The 23,498-nt window shown below is 42.7% G+C and overlaps 1 protein-coding gene across 1 annotated transcript; it reads right to left on the reverse strand.

Moving 5' to 3' along the window:
- Positions 1-229: 229 nt before the first annotated feature.
- On the reverse strand, positions 230-22,334 carry ptcd1 (pentatricopeptide repeat domain 1). The gene is made up of 9 exons (XM_048552812.2): positions 22,218-22,334; positions 18,008-18,572; positions 15,625-15,765; positions 14,613-14,831; positions 12,805-12,906; positions 9,964-10,740; positions 7,350-7,466; positions 4,044-4,226; positions 230-767 (listed from the first exon to the last, which is right to left on the reverse strand). The coding sequence occupies exons 2-9, from the start codon at positions 18,521-18,523 to the stop codon at positions 624-626; spliced, it is 2,199 nt and encodes a 732-aa protein (XP_048408769.1). The 5' UTR covers positions 18,524-18,572; positions 22,218-22,334; the 3' UTR covers positions 230-623.
- Between the last annotated feature and the right edge of the window lie 1,164 nt (positions 22,335-23,498).

Below are 23,498 nucleotides of genomic sequence, written 5' to 3' on the forward strand. Positions count from 1 at the left end.
TTTTGAGGTCACGAGTTACTGTTCAGTGGTCCTGGGTGTCAATTCTGCTTGTCCTGTTTAAAGCCCATATGGTTTTCTATTTGAGTCATACAGCATGAAAACAGACCCTGCAGTCCAACCAGTCCATGCTGACCATAATCCCAAACTATGCTATTCCCACCTGCCTGCGCTTGGGTCCATTATCCCTACAAATGTTTCTTATTCTTGTACAATAAAAGAACTAAAAACGAGTCAAAATAAAAATTTTATACCATTGAAATGTAATAACCACAACAAATCTTGAAGTAAATCTAGAAATAAGCTGGAATGTCAGGAGCAGCTGCGAGATCCACATTGCCCTTAGTCCACCATTTTAGAATTTGTTGAAGTGAGATCTCTTTATTCCACTGCACAAACATAGTAAATAAATTCAATAACTCGAACAAATTTACAGAATTAATTTTGCTCTATATATTTCTATTGTGACACTGAGTGTACAGTTCCATTGACTTTCAGAACTATGAATGGCCGAATCACAGTGAATGAACTCAGTGGAAATGAAAGACAGAAAAGTTGATGCTGCAAGGTTTAGTGAGGTATCAGTCTTCAATTCTATACTGTTTCACCATTCTGGATACTTATGTTTATTCTGTTGCTGGGACATGGCCCTTAATCCTGTACTTTTCCCATGGATGTGGTGTTTCTGCTGCAGGCATAAAGTTTAACCAGCGATAGTAATATCCACGAAAGCCATCAATTTTTTCCAGATAGACATTTTTTGACTTGTACTGGGAAGAAAGGGAAAATAAATCAGCTGATGAATACTGCAAGTACTTTATAAAAGCTTGTAAAATTGCTAATAACAGATAGTAATAATGTTCTCATATTAGAACATAGAACAGTACAGTACAGACCCTTCGGCCCATGATATCGTGCCGCACTCTTACCCTAATCCTAAGGTCTATCTAACCTCCACCCCTACCTTATACTATCATCCATATGCCTATCTAATTGCCACCTAAATGGCCCTAATGAGGCTGACTCCATCACCCTCTCCGGCAATGTATTCCACACCCCTACTACTCTCTGAGTAAAGAACCTACCTCTGCCATCTCCCCTATATCCATCTCCACTCACTTTAAAACTATGCCCCCTCGTAATAGCTACCTCCACCCTAGGAAAACGTCTCAGGCTGTCCACTTTATCTATACCTCTGATCATCTTGTACACTTCTATCAAGTCACCTCTCATCCTTTGTCATTCTAAAGAGAAAAGCCCTAGCTCTCTCATCCTTTCCTCCGTTACAGGCAATATCCTAGTAAATCTCCTCTGCCACCTTTACCAACACTTCCACATCTTTCCTGTAATGAGGTGACCAGAACTGGACACACTACTCCAGATAGGGCCAAACCAGGCTTTCGTTTAGCTGGAGCAAAACTTCTTGGGCTGAAAACTGGCTCTTGAGCTCAATTCCTCTATTAATGAAAGCTAACACACCATATGCCTTTGTAACAACTTGATCCAAATGGGTGGCATCTTTCAGGGAAGCGTAGACATGAACCCCAAGATCCCTCTGCTCCTCTACACTGCCAAGAATCTTTCTGTTAACTCTGTATTCTGCTTTCAAGTTTGTCCTTCCAAAATGAATCACCTCACATTTTTCAGGGTTAAACTCCATCTGCCACTTCTCAGCCCAGCTCTGTATCCTATCAATATCCCTTTGTAACCTAGAACAGCCCTCTGCACTGTTCACAACGTATCGTCCACAAACTTACTAATCCACCCTTCCACTCCTTCATCCAAATCATTTACAAAAATCACAAATAGAAGAGGACTCAGAACAGACCCTCGTGGTACACCACTCGTTACTGAGCACCATGTTGAATATTTCCCATCCACTATCACCCTTTATCTTCTAAGGGTCAGCCAATTCTAAATCCACTCTGCCACATTTCTCCCTATCCCATGCCTCGTTACCTTTTGCATGAGCTACCATGGGGAACCTTATTAAACGCCTTATTTAAGTCCATGTATACCACCTCCACTGTTCTCTCTTCATCCAAGTGTTTGGTCACCTCTTCAAAGAATTCAATAAGGTTTGTGAGGCATGATCTACCCCTCACAAATCCATGCTGACTATCACAAATCAAACAGTGCCTTTCCAAGTGATCATAAATTCTATCTGTCAGAGCCCTTTCCAATACCTTGCCCACCACTGACGTAAAACTAACTGGCCTGTGATTTCCGGGGTTATCCCTATTCCCTCTTTTGAGCAAGGGAATGGCATTTGTCTCTCTCCAATCTTGCGGCACTAAACCCGTGGAGGACAACTGTAAGTGAGGATGAAAAGATCATTGCCAACAGCCCTGCGATCTCTTCCCTCGCTTCCCATAGAATCCTTGGATAAATCCCATCAGGCCCGGGGGACTTACCTATCTTCAAATTCCTCAAAATTCCTAGTACATCTTCCTTACTAACATCGCCTCCTCTATCCCACCAGCATGTTTCACACTGTCCTCCTCTACAACTAGGTCCCTCTCAGTTGTTAATGCTGAAGAAAAGTATTCATTAAGGACCTCTCCTATCTCTTTAGACTCTGTGCACAAATTCCCTTGACAATCCTCGATCGGCCCTACTCTTTCTCTTATTCCTCATGTATGTGTAAAAAGCTGTGGAGATTTTCTTGATCCTATCTGCCAAGGTTTGCTCATGCCCCCTTATAGGTCTCCTAAGCCCTTTCTTCAGCTCCTTCCTTGTATCCCTCTGGAGCCTTTTCCATTCCTTGTTTCCTAAACCTTACATAAGCCTCCTTCTTCCTCTTAACCACTTGTTCGACCTCTCTTGAGAACCAAGGCTCCCTCACTCGACCGCATCTTCCCTGCCTGCTCGGGACAAACATATCGAGCACACGCAGTATGCATTCCTTAAAGAATCTCCACATTTCTATAGTGCTCTTCCCTGACAGTATCTGTTCCCATTTTATGTTACCTAGTTCTTGCTTAAGAGAATTGTAATTACCCTTCCCCCAACTATAAACCTTACCCTGCTGTATGTACCTATTCCTTTCCATGACTATTGTAAAAGTAACAGAGTTATGATATATACCGCATATTGTTCTTGTAATATGTAAAAGTCTAACAGATTGGTTACATCCTATATCACAGATGGTCAGATGTAATGGGTGATTTAGTATTTTGGAAGGAAGATTAATAATGCATTGAATTGACCAATTACTGTCCCTCACACTTAATTATAACTTTACTGCAGCTGAAAGAAGCACAATAATGATCAGCTATAGCAATTATAGGGTACAGAAAAGGTCAGTTCACATCCTCACACAATCAGTCTGGTGCAATGCTGAAAATATTCCCCAATATTCTTTTTTTCTTACTTGTTATTTTTTAACCTTTTCATGTATTTGCACATACTGTACAAAGAATTTTCATCTGCAGTCCTTGTGGTTTGGGTGAGATATTTGGTGAGATCCTATCTGCATGTTGCCGTTAGGTGTTAAAAAACAGTTTTTATAATTCTGGTTGACATTCCTTTCCGGTTCAACACCATCAATAATCACATTGGAAAATATACCAACTTTTGATAAATAACATACACGAAGGCACCGTAAAAGCAGTTTATCACTGCAACATGTCACATGTTATGTGCGACATAACTGGGAGTGATCTGTCGGTAACTTATACCATTCCCATTCTGGCTCTAATCGCTGCTTGAAGCACTACACAAATTAAAACACTGCATCAGGACGACTGAAAACAGCAAGTCCCCACTGGAAATAATATTCCAGTATGTGCCCAACACGTCACTCTGCCTTGCTTTGACAGTTTAAAATTGTTGTAATGGCACTGGCATACAGCCAGTTTCTAACATTAGGCACTGAGGGAATGAAAGAAAGTTCTGGCAGTTAAAATCACATCCCTCAAGGAGTGGCCAGAGAATGCTACATGTCAAGGAGATGGATGCGTGTTGGCTGATACCCACCTTATTTCCTTAGCAACACTGCTGCTCCAAAAAAAACCTCTTTCACTAAAGTATAGGGATTAATGTACCTTGTCAAATTTTGGAGGATACTTGACTGCAAATTCCAGTTGCCTAAGGACAACTTTGTTGGGTCGAACTTGATTTCTTGCCATATCTTGTAGGATCTTTGTGAGATACGTATAGTCCAACTGCTTTGTTGCATTGTTGATCAAGGTGCTATACACGTTGACATTGGGGGTTAATCCAGACATCTGAAATAATGGGAAAATTTCAGTAATCCCACAGTCATATAAATACTTATCAAGAACCTAGATGAAACACCAATCTGGAAAGAAAATCATTGAAGACAAAATGGTTAATCAATTAGTAGTTGTTTAAGCACACTAACTTTTAAGCATTCCTGGTAACATTCAACTTTGTGGGAAAGATAGCAAACTGACCGAAACCTCTCCATGATCTTGGGCCATGACTGCGGTCAGTTCAGCTGCAAGACCACCATACAGATATATCCTGCTTTATGCCATTTATTAGGCAGGAAACCATTTTACTAAGTTCTCTGCTAACTGAAGTTATAAGGACAGACAGGAAAACTGGGGGGAGCTGCGTAGATGTGTATATCCAACTCAAATGGTCTGTTAATGAAACAATAGCTAATTGGACACAGGAGGCTCTGATGTAATTAGGATAGGCAGGCAAGGGGAGCATCAAAAAACACTCCAGAGAGCAAATTTTTACTGAAGTTTAGGAAAATAAAACAAAACATTTCTGTGCATCCCTTTTGTCTCTCATAATCCCATCTGCTTTCCCAATCTTTATTTCATTCTTTGGTCATGATTAAAATCTAATTTATACTTCCTGGTATCCCTAGTTGGGAGGGATGACCTAGTGGTATTGTAACTAGACTGTTAAGCCAGAAACTCACCTAATATCCTGGGTTCAAATCCGATGGTGGAATTTGAATTCACAGCAATATGGTTGACTCTCATCTGGCCTCTGAAATCGGCTAGCAAGCAATAACTGCAAACGCTCAGGAAAGAAGTGAAAGCAGATGGACTACTTAAGCAGTGGAATCTGTTGACCATGCAACTCCTCCTTACTAACATCTGGGGGCTCATGCCAAAATTGGGAGAGCTGTCTCATAGACTAGTCAAGCAATAGCTTGATATAATCATGCTCACAGAATCCAAAATTACATTGTCCCAGACATCTCCATCACCATCTCTGGATATGTTCTATCCCCCCAGCAGAGGTGGAAACACAGTGGTATACATTTGGGAGGGAGTTGCCTGCGAGTCCTCAACATTGACTCCAGACCTCATGAAGTCTGATGGCTTCAGATTAAATATGGGAAACCTCCGCTGATTATCACGTACCATCCTCCCTCAGCTGACGAGTTGGTACTCCACCATGTTGAACAATACTTGGAGGAGGTTTTGAGGGTGGCAAGAGTGCAAAATGCACACTGGGTGGGGGATTTCAATATCCATCACTAGGAGTGGTTCAGGAACAGCACGATTGCCTGAGCTGGTCAGGTCGTACAGGACACAGCTGCTAAATTGGGTCTGTGGCTGGTAGTGAGGGGACCAACATGACAGAGAAACATACTTGACCTCATCCTTATCAATCTGCCAGCTGCAGATGTATCTCTCCATTATGGTATCTATAAGAGCAACCACCACACAGTCCTTTTGGAGATAAAGTCCCTCCTTCACACTGAGAGTACCCTCCATCATGCTGTGTGGAACTAACGTCGTACTAAATGGGACAGACTTCAAGAAGATCTAGCAACTCAAGACTGGGCATCCACAAGGCACTCTGGGCCATTAACAGAAATAGAATTGTACTCCAGTACAATCTGTAACCTTGCCTGGCATATCCCCTATTCTGTCATTACAATAAATCCATGGATCAATCCTGGTTCAAATGAACGAGCAGGAGGGCCTGCGTGGACTACCAAACAGGACTACCTGCATGCCAAACAACATAAGCATCAAGTAAAAGACAGGGCTAAGCTATTCCAAAACCAACAGATCAGATTTAAACTCTGCAGTCTTGCCAAACTCAGTTGTAAATGGTGGACAAATAACAACCTACTGGAGCAGGAGGATCCACAAATATCCCCATCCTCAATGATGGAAGAGCCCAACACATTTGTGCAAAAGCTAAGTCTGAAGCTTTCACAGCTACCTTCAGCCAGAAGGACCCAGTGGATGATCCATCTCCGCCTCCTCCAGTGATCTCCAGCATCACAGATGTAGAAGTTCAGCTGAAAGTGCCACATGAAGTCACGGGTTACAAGAGCACATCAGAGGCCAGGAATGCTATGGTAGTGACTCACCTTCTAACTCACCAAAGTGTATCCACCATCTACAAGACACAAGTCAGGACCATGATGGAATACTCCCCACTTTCCTGGATAGGTGCAGCTCCAACAACACTCAAGAAGCTTGACACCATCCAGGACAAAGCAGCCCGCTTGACTGGCACCACATCCACAAGCATTCACTCCCATCGATGCCAAGTAGTAGCAGTGGGTACTATCCATAAGATGTACTGCAGAAATTTGCCAAAGATGCTGAGACAGCACCTTGCAAAACCAAGACCACTTCCATCTAGAAGGACAGGGGCAGCAGATACATGGGAACACCATCACCTGCAAGCCCCCCTCCAAGGCACTTACCGTTCTGGCCGAGAATGGCGGAGAAGCAGAGAAAATGAAAGATTTCAGAAGGAAATTGAGAAGGCACTTGCAGGACATCAGGGATCAGGCAGGGACGCAGAACTGTCTGGGTTGCTCGACAGAGAGCTTGCATGGTCTCAACAGGCTGAAAGAGTTCCTGATGCTATAAAAACTCCACAATTCTGGCTTCTATCATTTCAAAGTTTTATTAGAAGTTTACTAACCTGAGTTTGGAAGCTCAAAACTGTTTAATCACATCAACCTTGTCCAATTTGAAAGAAATGACAGCTCTTTTATATTCTTAAATAATTTTCCCTGAATACATATTGCACCCCCAATTAAGTGAAACTGACAATGCCATTGATACTCTTGAAATCAGCCACCAGGAGGCGCTCAGGATCAGGTTGGAGGACTGTGATTGTTTGGGTGATTCTTTAGGACACCTTCCTGTTTTCCTCACCCAACCCCCCTCCTCCAAGATTCACTCCCGAACCTGGCTCAGCCAGTTGGAAATCTACTTTCTGCATGTGTTTCTGACTACATCATCATACACAAATCAGCTGTGTAAAATTAAAGAATCTAATCTGAACAAGGTGGGGAAGTCGCCAAGGTTCTCCATGATTACTAGAAGTTCTCTTGAATATTATTTTCTACAGAAAATGCTTTACAATCAACACAAAGGGTCAGAAATTACCTTCATGTCATGGAGAAGCTTCAGTCCGTCTCTCTCTTTTCTGCAGGCTATAGCCAGGTTACAGAAGGTGTGCAGGGTTGGTGATAAGCCTTGTTTGACAAGTACTGGCAGTAGTGCCTTAAGCAGAAGAAATAAATAGCATTGTCAGTGGACTAGGTTCAGGGACGAACTTGCTCCATGTAGCTAACTTGTAAAAGTCTCACTGCTGAGTCAAACATCTCACTCCAGAGAGCTGAACACAAAGAATGACGAGGGGACGTGATGGCCTAGTGGAATTATCGCTGCACAGTTAATCCAGAGACCCAGATAATGTTCTGGGGACCTGGGTTCGAATCCCGCCATGGCAGATGGTAGGATTTGAATTCAATAGGTATCTGGATTTAAGTGTCTAATATTGACCACGAACCCATTATTGATTGTTGGGGAAAAACCTATCTGATTCACTAACGTCCTTTAGGGAAGGACCCACAGCAAAGTTGAGTCTAGGCAATTAGGGATGGGTGATAAATGCTGCCCAGCAACACCGTCATCCCATTAATGAATAAAGAAAATAAATGTCACTCCCCTGCAGTAAAGGGGATTGCTGCACTGTAGGAGGTGCTGTCTTTTGATGAGACGTTCTGATTATTTGTTTTCTGATAAAAGATCCTGTTATGAATGGAAATGCAAAGGACTCATCTCAGTCAATACTTATCCCTTCGTCAACAGATATCAAAGATAATACTGTTCACGGCAACTTGCTGCACACAGACTGGTTGCCAGGTTCCCCACAGTAAAGTGGTGTCTACACTTCAACAACATAGCTGCGTTTTGGCTCTGCTGCACTTCAGGATGTCCGGAGATTGTGAGAGATCGAAAGATGTTATAAAAACATTAGTCTTTCTTTCATTGCTCTGTTAGCAACCTACTGGAAACTGAGAGAGACTAATGTTACTGGGTTAAGTGAAGCTGCGCACTGGGATCTGGATTTGCACAAGGCCAGCCTGACCCTGCTTCCTCTAACAGTCTTGGGTGAAATGGATTTTGACCATTTTCAATTCTGTTTCAGGCAGGAACCACTCCACAACATAGAACTGTGCCCACTTCTGTGTTAATTGGGATTTTAAATTTGGATCCAGGAATGGCTACGGGCATGAACAAAGAGTGTATGTAGTACAGGCTGCTCCTCCAAGATGGGGCAAACATGTACTGGGTGGATAGAGCAGAGGGAGTTGGACTGTGTCCATAACAAAATGTAACTCCCCTGGAGATGTTTGATGATGAAACTGCCACTCCCTCATTTGATATACTTAGCATTTGGGATTATGTTTGGCATGGGCTGGTTGGACCAAAGGGTCTGTTTTCGTGCTAATGACTCTATGGCACAAAATTGAGTACTTCATCCAGGTTTGTGTATTACTGAAGGTGGTGAAAGCCAGAGCCACACGTTATAACGTGTTTTCAAAACAGTACAAATAGGAAGATCCCACAGCAAATATCAATAACCCAGTGGATCAGTGAGTCAGTGAATGTTGGTGCCAGGATCTTAAGTTTAGTTTCTGTAAATCAGATTAACCTTACCCCATAATCTTTAAAGGAATGAGTTACTCCAGATTTGTGGACAATCTCCCGTTTCTCCAAACTGCTTTCACTTTTCTACCTCTTAGAATTTAAAAAAAAATCGCAAGGCTGTACAACATAATGCAGCTAATCGTCTCTAAAAATAAATAGGTCATACAATAATTTCCAGAAGAGGATTTCAATGGACCCAAAAAACAGCCCTCTGGGCAGGGCTAATCTACTGTCTCACTGACGTTCAGATTCCACAGAGCTTTCTGTCTGCAGTGAAAGGAGCATATGGTGATATGCATTATTTACTGAAACACCCAGATACGCTTTTCTGATTCAATCATTTATGAGAGAAACTAGGAGTTACTGGAATTTCCCTCCATGTTTTAGAGTCATACAGCACGGACACAGACGCTTTGGTCCAACTCATCTGGGCCAACCAGACATCCCAATCTGACCTAGTCCCATTTGCCAGCATTTGGCCCAAATCCCTCTAAACCCTTCCTATTCATGTACCCATCCAGATGCCTTTTAAATGTTGTGATTGTACCAGTCCTCATCACTTCCTCTGGCAGCTCATTCCATACAGACACCACCCTCTGAATGAAAAAGTTACTCCTCAGGTCCTTTTGAAATCTTTCCCCTCTCACCTTAAACCTATGCCACATAGTTTTGGACTCCCCTACCCTGGGAAAAAGACCTTCACTATTCACCCTCTCCATGCCCTTCATGATTTTATAAACCTCCATAAAGTCACCCCTCAGCCTCCAACGCTCCAGAGATAATAGCCCCAGCCTATTCAGCCTCTCCCTATAGCTCAAACCCTCCAAACCTGGAAATGGCCTTGTAAATCTTTTCTGAACCCTTTCAAGTTTAACACCACCTTTCCTACAGAAGGGTGACCAGAACTGTAAGCAGTAATCTAAAAGTGGCCTTACTAATCATTGCATTAAAATCTGACAGTGTGTATGAAAATTCGATGAAACGTCACTTGCCTTTTTTTTAATGCAGAGAACGTAAAATATAGACAGTCTGATCAAGTGAGGCATTGGACACTGTCACTTACCTTAGCTCCTTCCAGGTCACCCAGCTTGCTCTTTTTTCGAATGAAGGTGTTAAAAAATGAAATGTCTGGCCTCACACCTTGCTCTTCCATGAGGGCTAGCAAGGAGGTCTCAGATTGGCTGTTTGGTTCCACCACTTCAGCCAAAAGTGTGAAGGTTTTAATGTCTGGAGACACACTATCTTTCTTCATCTTATTTAGAAAACCACTCAGATAGCCAATCAGTGCCAGTCTGTCAGGTGGTGTAGTTACCGCTCCTAAGGAAACGATATTCTTCTTGTCGACCTGAACATCGAGTAGGTTAGGTAGATGCGCAGTTTCAGGAAGCTCGCTGGAGTCTGAATCAATTGGAAGTATTTGGTTTCTGGGAACTAGTTCCACAGAGTGCACTCCTTGTGACACTAGCTCTTTCTCTTGCCCGTCACTGGACAGTAGATTTTGTGTTTCCATCAGTTTTGGTAAAGTTTCGTCACTGAGCTCAGCCTTTGGTTCAGAGACTCTAGAGCTGGCTGGTTGGTCAGAAGCCAGTCCAAACAGCTGCTCTTCCAATAAACCAACCACCGGAGTCATTGTGTTTTTGCTGCTTCTCGCCTCCTTTCGGCCTTTGACTCTCCGAACTCTTTGATGCTGGTTCAGCTGCCAAACTTCACCCTCGTCGGCCAACAGCAATCGTGAGGCCATCACTGGGTCCCCAAGACCACAGTCCCTCGTGGCTCGCAGCAGCAAGTTGTAGCTCTTGACATCGGGCTTCATGCCCAGTTTCAACATCTCTCGCCAAATCTGCAAGGAAGGCAGAGAGAAAGAAAATCAATTCAACATTTAAAGAGATTCTCTGAACATGTGACGTCCACAATATCTAAAATCATCAACCTAACTAATAACAGAGAACAGAGTAGAAATGCAGCAAAATCTTTGTGTTTTTTTTAAGGTGAGGAGGAAATGTATAAAAGGGACCTAAAGGGCAAATTCTTCGCACAGAGGGTGGTGCGCGTATGGAATGAGCTGCCAGAGAAAGTGGTGCAGTCTGGTACAATTACAACATTTAAAAGGCATGTGGATGGACAAATCAATAGGAACGATTTAGAGGGGTATGGGCCAAATGCTGGCAAATGAGATTAGATTAATTTAGGATATCTGTTCAGCACGGATGAGTTAGGCTGAAGGATCTGTTTCTATGCTGTACGTCTCAAAGACTCTTAAGTAACCGATCCTCGCGGAGGTAATGGATGAGTGTTGTGGGTGGATTTATAATCCAGAGGTTCAAGTCATGTTCAGGGGACGTGGATTCACATTCCGCCACAGCTGACAGTGAAATTTGAATTCAGTAAAAATCTGGAATTTTAAAGTCTAATAATGAAACCATTGTTGATGGCCACAAAAAAAATCTAGTAACTCACACCTTTTCAGGAAGGAAATTGCTGTCCTATCTAGTCTGGCCTACATATGACTCCAGACCCAAAGCAATGTTGTTGTCTCTTAACCACCTTCTGAGCAATTAGGTTTTGGCTGTAAGTGGTGCCCAGCAGCAATACCTACATTCGATGAACGAACAAACAAACAAAAAAAATGTGCTGAGTTACATGATTGACCCACTAAGCAAAGTTTCACCCTCAGTGTTTCAGAAGTTATGACTGGTTTTGGTTTCACCTGTGACAGTGTGGTAATGCCAAGAGTGTGAAGAATGGAAATCCACCCCAATTTGAACATACATTCCAGCGTGACATTTCAGTTTTGTGCTGCAGGATCACAGAACTATTGTAGCTGCTCTGTTTCACGGCAACAGTAATAATGCTCTTTCTCCCTTCTACTGTTGGCTTAAGATGATCCCTTGGCATTATTTCAAGAGCAGAGGTTCTTCCAGTATTCCTGATTCGCAGGAAACCTTCCACCAGAACAGACAATCTGCTCTGGGGAGCCTTGCTGATTGTAAATTGCCTGATGTAATTACAAGTAAACTTTTTTTCTGGAAAAGCTGATGAAAGCAGAGTCCTTTAATATTGTTAACACAGTGGCAGGTAGATTCTGATTAAGCGGGGGCTTAAAGATTAGTGGGGTAGGATTTGAGCTTACAATCAGATCAGGCTTGAAAGGCAGAACAGGTTCAAAGGGCTGAATGGCCTATCCTCCTCCTGGTTCATAGGTTCATATGCATTTAGAATATCAACCTATCCTCAAAAGTATCTAATTGACTGTAGAGCACTTTCAGGGTCCCGGTTGTGCAAGTTACCGCGTCATTTCAATTATTTCTTTTAATTGTTCCTCCTACATGCTACGTTTTATCTAGCTCTGACATCTTCTCTGCCATCTGAAAATCCTGGTCTTTTTCCGTTAGTACTCATTCCGGGAAACATGCTCATACTTTGGCTCCCTACGTTCTCTAACCTTTTGAGGAGTCTACACAGCACATTAAGTACAGTCGCCGTTACTTCACACAAGTTAGCTTTTGAAAACAAGAAAAAAATACAAGATGAGAAAAGTATCCTTAAAGAGCACCTCAATACAAGAAGGTGAGCAGAGGTCTGTGACAGCCCATTGCTACATGCTGACTCACCAGCTCAGTATATCGCTGTGCAATAGGAAGGAAATGTCAATATATCATCGATCATTATATTATCTGGAGAGATTACAACTCAGCTCCCCACAAAGACAATTGTCAGTAAGCTCTGCCCTCCTCCTTATAAAATGCTATGCTCTGACTCTTCTGAGTTCAGTGAGAGAGAGGGAACCCAGATGTGGAGGAGAGGAAATCAGAGTAAACATTGTCTCTGGTGGCTACCCAGTTGTCCAGGAAACGTGAAGGATGTGGGGTGGGAGAGAACATAGAGGAAATGACACTTTGATTACCTGTAGCAAATATCTAAAACCATTTTCCGTGTCCTTGATGCAACCAATCATTAAAGTGCTGAATGTTTCCACGTTCAGCTTATGACCACTATGAACTATTTCCTGAAAAATAAAGAGAAGAGGCAGCTTTTGTAAGAAAGGCAACAACTCTGTGAGATCTGTTACTAACCCAGTTTTATGTACTGTTCTTTCTCATTTCAATACTCTGTCCTGATATCACTCGACTGAAGCTTCATGATACTCTTTCCATGGCTCTGATTCCTAACTGCATGCCATTCGCAGCCAAACCGATACCTTGTGCAACTTAATATCACCTATTTTCTACCTTATTCCTATGCATGTGGTGGGGGGGGGGGGGTGGGTGGTTGGAATGACATTCCTCCTCAACCTGTCCCCTCACCTGTGGTGTGGAGACCCTCAAGTTAATCCACTACCAGTCACAAGCTTGTACAGTATGGAAACAGACGCTTTGGTCCAACTTGTCCATGTCAACCAAATATCTTAAATTAATCTTGTCCTATTTGACAGCATTTGGCCCATATCCCTCTAAATCCTTCCTATTCATGTAGCTATCTGAATGCCGTTTAAATGTTGTAATTGTACCAGCCTCCACCACTTGCTCTGACAGCTGATTCCATACATGCACCGTATGCTGCATGAGAAAGTTGTCTCTTGGATCCCTTTTAAATCTTTCCCCTCTTATCTGAAACTTAGGCCCTTTCGTTTTGGACTCCCCCACCCTGAGGGAAAGACCTTGGCCATTTATCCTATCCATGCCCATCATGATTTTACAAACCTTTGTAAGGTCACACACACACACAAACATGCCAGTCTCTCTTAAGGGAGCAACCCTATGGCCTGGTATGGCTCTAGCGACTTTACCTTTATTCTTACTTATGTCCTCTCACACCTGCTCCACCAGTCCAAAACATCATTGCTAATCTGACTGTGGTCTATCTCCACTTTCTTCTCTGTCCCCCATAACTCATGACATCACTGGAGATCAGATATCATTATAATTAAGCCTTGAATGTATTAAATGTATTAAACCCCCACCATTTCTAACTGGGAAAGAGAATGCCAAAGATAAAACACACTCCGAGAGCAGAAGTTTCAGCTCTCTGTCTTTAATGGCAAATCCCTTATCCTAAATTCTAAACGCCCCACTAGACAGATTTACCCTGTCAATCCCCTCAAGATTTTATATCACAAGTCAGAAATCTGTGGATTCTAGAAAAATCTAAACTGAGAGAGTGGAAGCTGGAGAAACAAACTCAGCAGGTTCGGTAACATCTCTATAGAGGCTAAGAGTGTAACACACTGTGGGGATGTGATGGTCTAGTGGCATTATTACTGCGCTGTTAGATAATGTTTGAATCCTGCTCCAGCAGTTGATGGAATCTGAATTGAATTCAATAAAAATAAACCTGGAATTAAGAGTCTAATGATGACCGTGAATACATTTTCAATTGTCAGGAAAAACCCCACCTGGTTCACTTATGTCCTTTAGGAAAGGAAACTGCCATCCTTACCTGGTCCGGCCTACATGTGATTTCAGACCCACAGCAATGTGGTTGACTCTTAAATGCCCTCTGGGCAATTAGGGATGGGCACTAAATGCTGGCCCAGCCATTGACACCCTCATCCCGTGAATGAATTTAAAAAAATGTCTATATTGGTTGCTTCCACTGAGCTGTCTTGTCCAGGCCAGTGAGCAGACAACGTGCAGGATCTCAGCGTACAGAGATCAGGAGAATCCAGCAGATCCCGAAGCCCCTCAAGTGTCAGCTCCCCATGCAAGTACTTACTCGAAGTACATCAAAACAGGCCTTTAGATCCGAGCAGACAGCGAATGCCTTCAACATGGCATGGTATGCAATCAGGTTAAGGTGGATATTCTTGCTGGTTAACTCTTCCCGGAGCTTTGTAGCAAACTGCAGACCAGACTCCTTCCATGGTGTTTCTGCACAAGCATTGAACAGAGCAGTGTAGGTGGCTTCAGAAGGAGTCACAGCTCTCTTCTTCATCTGCAATGAGAAGAACGTGATTCATTATTTTTTTAACAATGACTGGCACTTTTAATCCTGCTGCTAAAAAATGTCCAAGGTCTTTCGCAGCAGCACAACCAAACAAACACGAAGAGATTGTTCTAGAATTCTAAAACTGAGTAGTTTGCGTGATAGCACATGGTGTCAAGGCCACTTTTTCACAAGAGCCTCATGTAATGGAGGATTCTCCACCAACTATTTGGCAGTTTAAGAACAGCTCTGTCCAAACCACTGGGTGTGGAAAAATTCCACCAAAGCACTTCTTTTTAAATTCAGAGAACATAGAATGTTCATGGGATTTGGCTAGGCCACCATTTACTGCCCTTCCCGAATGGCCCTGAGGGTAGTTTAAGAATCAACCACATTGTTGTGGATCTGGAGTCACATGTAGGTAAAGATGGTAATTTCCTTCCCTGAAGGACATTGGTAAACCAGATGGGTTCTTCCAATAAGCGACAATGGTCATCATTAGACTCTTATTTCCAGATTTTTTAAAAATTAAATTCAAATTCCACCATCTGCCGTGGCAGCATTCCAACCTGGGTCTCCAGGACATTAGCAGGGTCTCAGGATTAATAGTCCAGTAATAATACCACTAGGTCATGGTAAATAAGCGTGAATAGGATGAAGTAACCTGAGCATCAGGCGGCTGTCTTGCCTGTGCTCAGACTCACAGGCCACAGTCTGATCTGGAATCAAATCCCCTTCTCACCCAGAAATGGATTTCACAAATCCCTGATCGGAAAAGCAACATACAGTCTCCAGTACTCACGTCATTGTAGAGCTGAAAGGCTTTTTTCAAGTAGCCCACTCGTCCACAGCCCCCTATTAGCACTGTGTAATTATACTCCTCTGGGATCAGCCGCTCCTCTTTCACCATTTGAGTCTCAAACATGTGCAGCGCCTCAGCTAACTAGAAAGAAAAATGCCACTGGTGTGAGAAAGACACAAGGAGTAAGTGTTGGAACAATCATCAACGTGCTAACCATGAAAACGATTCAGCATTCAATCCAACACCTCAGCAATAGTAACTATACAGGCCCATTGGCTGAGGAGATTCTGATAATGTGTAAATTATTAGACTCATCCCCACATTCTGATTACTGTGTGCAATTCTGGTCACAAGACTAGGGTAGTTCTCTGCTTGAAAGGGCATAATATAGCCCAATAAGGATGGCACCATATCTTGGGAGTATTGTTGATAAGAAAATATGGCAGAAATTGGATGTGCTCAGGGATAGAATGTACACTGAGCTGATCAAACAGCAGTGTTCAATCAGAGAGCGGACTGGCAGAATTGACCTGGATTAACTGTTCAAACTTGTAAAACAAAATGAAAAGGAAGTTTAAACCAAACACTTCAAACACAAGGATAATGAGCTTTTGGACCAAAGTATTTGGGGAATCCAATGAAGCACACAGTGTAACGAATAAACCACCGGATAAGAAGGGATATAGGGATGCGGTTGGTAAGTGGGGTGGGAGTGATGACTATGTTAAACTGCATCAGTGCATTTCTATTCCTAAATGTTATACACGAGTCATAAATCCTACATCTGCAAAGTAGTTTTAATTCCAGTATTTCTGGTTTCCTTAATTCGCAATTTGGAGAGCTCAAGTTCTCTCTCTAGGCTGAACCAGACACTGTACAGTGGCTGATAATCCTATACCTGTTTGGGGGTTCAGTGCTGAATGTTTATTTTACTCAGTGCTGCAGATTGCAAAACCCCACGTTCTGAAAGGATTGACCTTTGCTGAAGGCCCACCACTATTCCAATGACAGTGGAGTCTGCAATAACCTGTTCGCCCACATAGCCTCCAACTAATCAGAATCCAATCCATTCATTACACTCCTGGCACATATTCAACTAGAATTCTTAAAAAAAAATCAAAGGTTCCTCTAATTTATGGAACTGTCCCTTAAAGAAAAATCAACCAAAGCTTCCTTCTGATCTCACTTTATGGTCTTATTTCCTTGGTCAATATCACATACGCACATTAATTTGGGCGAATATCAATAGTCTTTATTGGGAGTCACAAATGATTTTCTTATCAGTACAGAACGATCCAAAGTGGTTGTGCTGTTGAGAATGCAAAACTGAGATGTCTTTTGCAGGAGGGGAGTGGACAGTTTAGAGAAAATTAGCTAGACTCGAGGCAGTGCTGATGAAAGAGTGTAAAAGGGTCTGTTCCAGTCACTATTAAGCACACTCTGTTCTGTGTAAACCAGAGCCTGCAATTGACTGAAACAGATTGTTCCCTCTTGTTTCATATTTGCTTTTGGTCCCACACTTTGGGAAGGATCACAGAATCCCTACAGTGTGGAAACACACCATTTGGCTCATCGAGTCAGCATCCAAACAGCATCCCACCCATATCCACTGCCCTCCCCTCAACTCTATCCCTGTAACCCTGCATTTCCAATGGCCAATCCACGCTAATCTTCACATCTTTGGACTGTGGGAGAAAACTGGAGCACCCAGAGGAAACCCACGCAGACACAGGAAGAATATATAAACTCCACACAGACAGTTGAGAGTGGAACCGAACCTAGGTCCCTGGTACTGTAAGACAGCAGTGTTATCCACTGAGCCACTATGTCACCCCAAGGATGTGAGGGTCCTTGTCGTTGAGAGAACGCAGAAATAAAGTACAACAATGGTCCCAGAAATTATGAATTTTAGATTCAAGATTAAGTTAGAAAAGATGAGATTGTTCTTCTTGGGGAGAAAAAACAGCTTGGGGAGAGTTTTGGGAGGAATGATGACATTATGTTGAATAGGTACACTGACGGAAAATGCTGTTGCCACTAGCTGATCATGCAAAGTCAAAGAGAAAACATAAATGAAGTTTTGGACAAGAGGTTTTTGGGGTGAGAAGGGGGGGGGGCGGTGGTGAGAAAGTTTTTTGTTTACACAGGGAGTGGTGCTGACCTAGCACACACTGTTGAAAAGAGTGGTGGACGCACAGCTGATTGATGATTTCAGAAAGGAATCGGACAAGCACTTAAGGGAAATAATCCTACAGAGCTATGGGGGGATGCAGTGGGACTGACTGTATTGCTTTAGACCTGGCATAGATCAGATGGGCTAAATGATCCCCTTCTGTGCTGTAAAGCTTTACATTTTCTAAGACCGTTTAACTAAGCTCCAGACCTTATCTTCCTTGATGAGTTTCTTGCACTGCAGAAAGTACCAGTACGTCGTGTTCTTTCGCCGTGGCTTGCGTCTCACTTCAAGGCGTTCAGTTTCCTCCTCATCCTGATCCTCGGTGTCACGGTGTCTGGAATCCTGCAGCTCTGGAGAGCTTTTGCGGAAAAATCTCCTGGAAGAGTAGATTCTGCCCTTCCCTCCAAATCCTTCCAAGTCAGTTTCACTCCCAGGTGAGGGAACTGATGAGCCCTGGCCGGGTGAGGCTGGAATCTGCCCGTCTTCTGTGTCGCAGCTCTGGCCATCGCTGACCATCCTGGGCAAACCTGTCCATCCATGATTCCAGAATAGCAAATTCCTGGGGTGAGTCACATTTCGAGGAGACACAGCTCTCACAGGGCTACTCCTCATAAAAGCGCTCAAACGTCTGAATGGGGCCAGGTGTGAGCACAGGGAAGAGCAAAATCTCATGGCAAGGTATGGCCGGGAATGCTGAAGGGGTAAAAACCAAGGCCAGGCCATGTTTTACAAAGTCTTTCTAGCTTCCCTCAAGGTTCTGCAGAACGGAGTGCTAAGTTTAAAAAGAAAATCTGTGTTAGACACGAACTTTTACACAAGATTAATAAAATTGAATTCACCGTGTGAAGGCTGCTTGTAATCATAGATGTTGAGGTGCAGCGTGAAAAATCAGGGATAACATAATCAAACATTTTGGTAACACAGATCACAGCAGCAGAGATCAACGAATACACAAGTTAAAGCTGAAAATACTCATGCAGCATCTGTGAAGTGCAAAACACAGAGGTGATATTTCCCCCTGTATATACAAATATCTTTATAGCAATATTTTAAAAATGGAGATGATCTCTGCCAGGAGACACCTCTCTGTAACTTCAGCATGATGAGGATTATGGAGATGAGGTGCCTTTTGCCCTTTTTGCTGCACTGATTTCGGTTTTAAAAGTTTTGCTTCAGGGCTGATAAGCTTTCTTATGCCACATTCCTGACCCAGAGCAGCCCTCCCTCTGCTAAATTCTTCACGCTTCCTTCCTCCTCTGGCTGCTCTGATTTCCTCCCATAGTCCAAAGATGTTCAGGTTGGGTGGACTGGCCATGCTAAATTGCCCACAGTGTCCAGGGATATGCAAGTTAGGTGGCTTAATTCATGGGGTAATACCCCACGCTGGGTTACAGCGATGGGATGGGTCTGGGTGGGATGCTCTTCCAAGAGGTGGTGCAGACTCGATGGGCCAAATGGCCTCTTTCAGCATGCTAGGCATTCTATGGTCCTATTTTGATAAAGTTTCATTTACCAAAAATGTTACTTCTGGTTTCTTGTTCCATATACTTCTGGGCCTGCTGAGTATTTCCAGCAATTTTTGTTTTTATTTCAGGTCTCCAGAGGCTAAGGTATTTACTCCTTTCCACCTCTTACACTTTACTGGCCCTCCTTAAATACTATTCATTTCAAACACTTTTTTGGGCAAAGAAGTTTCTTTTGAATTCCCCACTGCATTTCTCAAAGACTATCTTTACTGATAGCCTATAGTTACACCGTTCACAAAAAGTGTAAACATTTTACGTGTTCGCCCTTATCAAAACCTCTCATATGTTTAAACATGTCACCCCCAACCTTTTTATTTTCATGTAAGATCTATCCTTTTAAACTTTTTCTGACACATACATCCAGACATTTCTGGTATGATTCCCATAAATCTTCTTTGCACTGTCTCCAGTGGGTCTTTGCTTTAGGATTGCTCTTGCTGTGTTCGTATAAAGTCTGCAATCATCTAACCTTTAGGATAACAGCAAGCAGTAGACAACCCTATATAATATATAAAGGAGAAGGCCATTTAGGAGGTAGGAAGGCAGTTTGCTGTGAAGAAAGTTTCTAAGATTACATAGAGATCAAGATCAAATGTGAGGAGCAGATGTAGTTTAATTTGGATAAATGTGAAGTATTGTATTTTGGTAATACAAATTTGGGCAGGACTTATACAATTAATGGTAGGGCACGGGTAGTGTTGTAGAACAAAGAGACGTCGGGTTTCAAGTACATAATTCTTTGAAATATGCGTCACAGGTAGACAGGGTGGTTCAGACTTGCCTTCATTGCTTAGAGGAGTTGGAACATCATGTTGAAGTTATACAGGGCAGTGGATAGGCCTCTTCTGGAGTACTGTATGAAGTTCTGGTCTCTGTGCTCTAGGAAGGATATTATTAAACTGGAGACAGTTCAGAAAAGATTTACCAGGATGTTGCTGGGACTGGAGAGTTTGACATATAAATATAGACTGGAAAGGATGAGACTTTTTTCACTGGAGCATAAGAGGTTGAGGGATGACCTTACAGAGGTTTATAAAATCATGAGGAGCATAGGTAAGGTGAATAACAAAGGTCTTTTCCCCAGGGTGGAGGGGTTCAAAACTAGGGGCATACTTTTAAGGTGGGAGGAGAAAGATTTAAAAAGGATATGGGGGCAATTTTCTTTTTTGCAGAATGTGGTTTGTGTGTGGAATGAACTGCCAGAGAAAGTAGGAGATGCAGGTACAGAAAGGTTGAGAGGGATATGGGCCAAGTGTGAGGCTATAGTGTAAAAACATGGTTGGCATGGACTGATTGGACCGACAGGTCTGTTTTCATGCTGTGTGACTCTTTGGTGTGATAATGTCATGGAACTATGTAATCTAAAACTCCCAATGAATGTTCTGGGCATGTGTGTTCATATTCCACCATGGCAGATGATGAAATTTAACAAAAACAATATCCTAAGGATGGAGATCTGAAATAAAAACAAAGTACCGCAGGAATACAGCAGATCTGACAGACAAATGTGGCATGAGTAATTGAGTAACCGAAGAGGGCTGGCCCGTGACTTGTTTTAATGCTATTTGACAAAGGGGAGGCAGAGTGAGCGAAACGATGGTGAGGATGCAAATAGCAACAAAGCGTGTAAATGTTAAAAGAAAAGGATCTAGATCCTTCCTTTACTGCCTTCAGTCCTTCATGTTCCCAAACGTCTCACCTTCACCACTATGAAAACGCCCTTTGTCGTTGGAGTGGGCAATCTCACCATCTGTTTCATCCTCTCCTTTGTCTGTAGCATAAAGCCATCATTTTTATGGCCACCCTCAGTTCCAAACAAGATTCTTTGCACAATATTAACTCCACGCCTCAATCTCGGCTCCCCATGCTGTAACTGGATCCTTGACGTCCTGACCCATAAACTGCAATCAATAAGAACAGGTGACGACACCTCCTCCACCGTAATCCTCAACACCAGCCCCTTAAGGTTGTGTACTCAGTACCCTACTATTCTTCTCATACACTCACAGCTGTGTGGCCAAATTGGAACCCAACACTATAAGTTTGCTGACAACACCATCATTGTAGGTCAGGTCTCAAACAATCATGACACAGAATACAGCAAAGAGATTGGGTGCTTAGCCTCACAGTGTAAGTACAGCAATCTCTCCATCAATGTCAGCAAAACAGAGGAGCTGAGCATTGACTTCAGGAAGCGGAGTGGAGGGCACACTGCTGTCTGCATCATTGTACTGAGGTGTAGATGGTCAAGAACATCAGACTCCTGGGAGTGACGATCACCAACAATATTTCCTAGTTCATCCACATCAACACGACGGTCAGGAAAGCACAGCACCATCGCTACTTCCTCAGGAGGCTAAGGAATTTCAGTGTGGCTAATAAGGACTCTTATCAATTTTGACAGATGCATCATACAAAGCATCCAATCTGGATGTATCACCGCATGGCATTGCAACAGCTTTTCCCAAGACCACAAAAAACTACAGAGAGTTGTGAACATTGCTCAATTCATCACTCAAACCAGAAGACAAAGAAGTTTAAACATGCATACAAATATATTCAAGAAAAGCTTCTTCCCCACAATTATCAGGCTTTTGAACAAACCTCTTTAAGGTTAATTCCGATCTCTTTGTGCACCTTCTCTGCAGCTGTAACACTGTATCGTGTACTTTGTTCTGCTATCCTGATGCACCTTGTATGGTACAATATGTCTGTACAGCACGCAAAGCAACACTTTTCACTGTATTTCAGTACATGTGACAACAATAAATCAATCAATTTCCCAAACACTGCCAGACCTGCTAAGCTTCTCCAGCACTTTCTACATTGACATAGTCAGTATGTGCAGAGAACTAGTGGTTAAATATAATAGCACAGGATGAGATACCCACCATACATCATCCCTAGAGCAGAGAACCTAAACCCACTTGAGAATTTTAATAAACATTTCTCCTCGAAACCGAACCTTTCCAGTTGTCCCCATGTGCTTCCGGTCGGGAGAGTCCCCGCCCACAAATGTCGCCATTGGCCAAAATACAGAGACTGGAGACGCGAATGGGCCATTCTCGCCAAGAAGCCTCAATGTGATTGGTCGTAATCAATGTCAATCAGTGGGAGGCTCGCTCCAAGACCAGTGCAATAGAGTATCGAGCAAGCGAACTAACCCCCCCCCCCCCCACAGACTTCAATGCCTGGAGTCTGCTTTAGAAATACCATTTATAAAACACAACAGCATATGTCATGGAGTGTGTGCAAAGGTAAGACTGCATATTAGGAAGGCAGCTTTCCCACATTCTATTCCTTGGAATTCCCATCAAATCCCTTTTGTTTGACCAAGTTTATGGGTTCCCCATTGCTTCTTCTGCAGTTGCATGTGCCTCATATCTGGTTGGTAAAAGCGTTATATACATGTAATTTATTGCTAAGTTGTTTGGCAACATTATTCCCACTGCAACAAATAGCATATATTTACACAGGGTATTTTGTTATGGCATAGAACCTAAACACAGGCCTGTATCCTATGAGGAAATGTGGCGTTCTGATATAAGGTACCTGTCCCAGCTTCAGTCTGTCTGTACAAAAGGTTCAGTATCATATCTTTAGTTAGTCAGCTCTGTGTAACTGGTTAGTGTTGTAAATAACCTTTAGATATCTATCTCAAAAGGAGCCTAAGTCTATTGTAATGTGGGCGAATATATAAAGAAACCCACAAAGCACATCATGATGGTGGTAAATGGGTATTAAAAGCTAGTGGTGAAGGTGAGTTAGTTGCACTAAGTGGATGCTAAAGGCCTGAAAAGATTATAGTAACGTAACAATTCTGAAACGTCTTTTACCTGACAGTATTCCATCAATCTGACTGAGATTAGAGCTGAAGTTGCAACTACAATCAAGACTAGAGTAATAGGTGTAAAATTAATGTCTACAACCTGTAATGAAGTGTAGTGAGTACTCTGCTCTTTAAAACAAACTGGTATAAGGTGCTCGACACTCCAATATTTAAAACAAAACATCAATTTACCAGAAGCCCAGGACAGCTCTGATTTTTAAAAATATGCAATTTAAAAATGTGGAAGGACAGCCTTCCTGATCGAAGAAATTAATTTTGTAACAAAGTACAGAAAAATGTTACAGGACCTGTGTTCTAATACCAGGCAGTTCCACTATTTTCC

This window comes from Stegostoma tigrinum, chromosome 23, assembly GCF_030684315.1.
Source record: "Stegostoma tigrinum isolate sSteTig4 chromosome 23, sSteTig4.hap1, whole genome shotgun sequence".
In the NCBI taxonomy this organism is placed as follows: domain Eukaryota; kingdom Metazoa; phylum Chordata; class Chondrichthyes; order Orectolobiformes; family Stegostomatidae; genus Stegostoma; species Stegostoma tigrinum.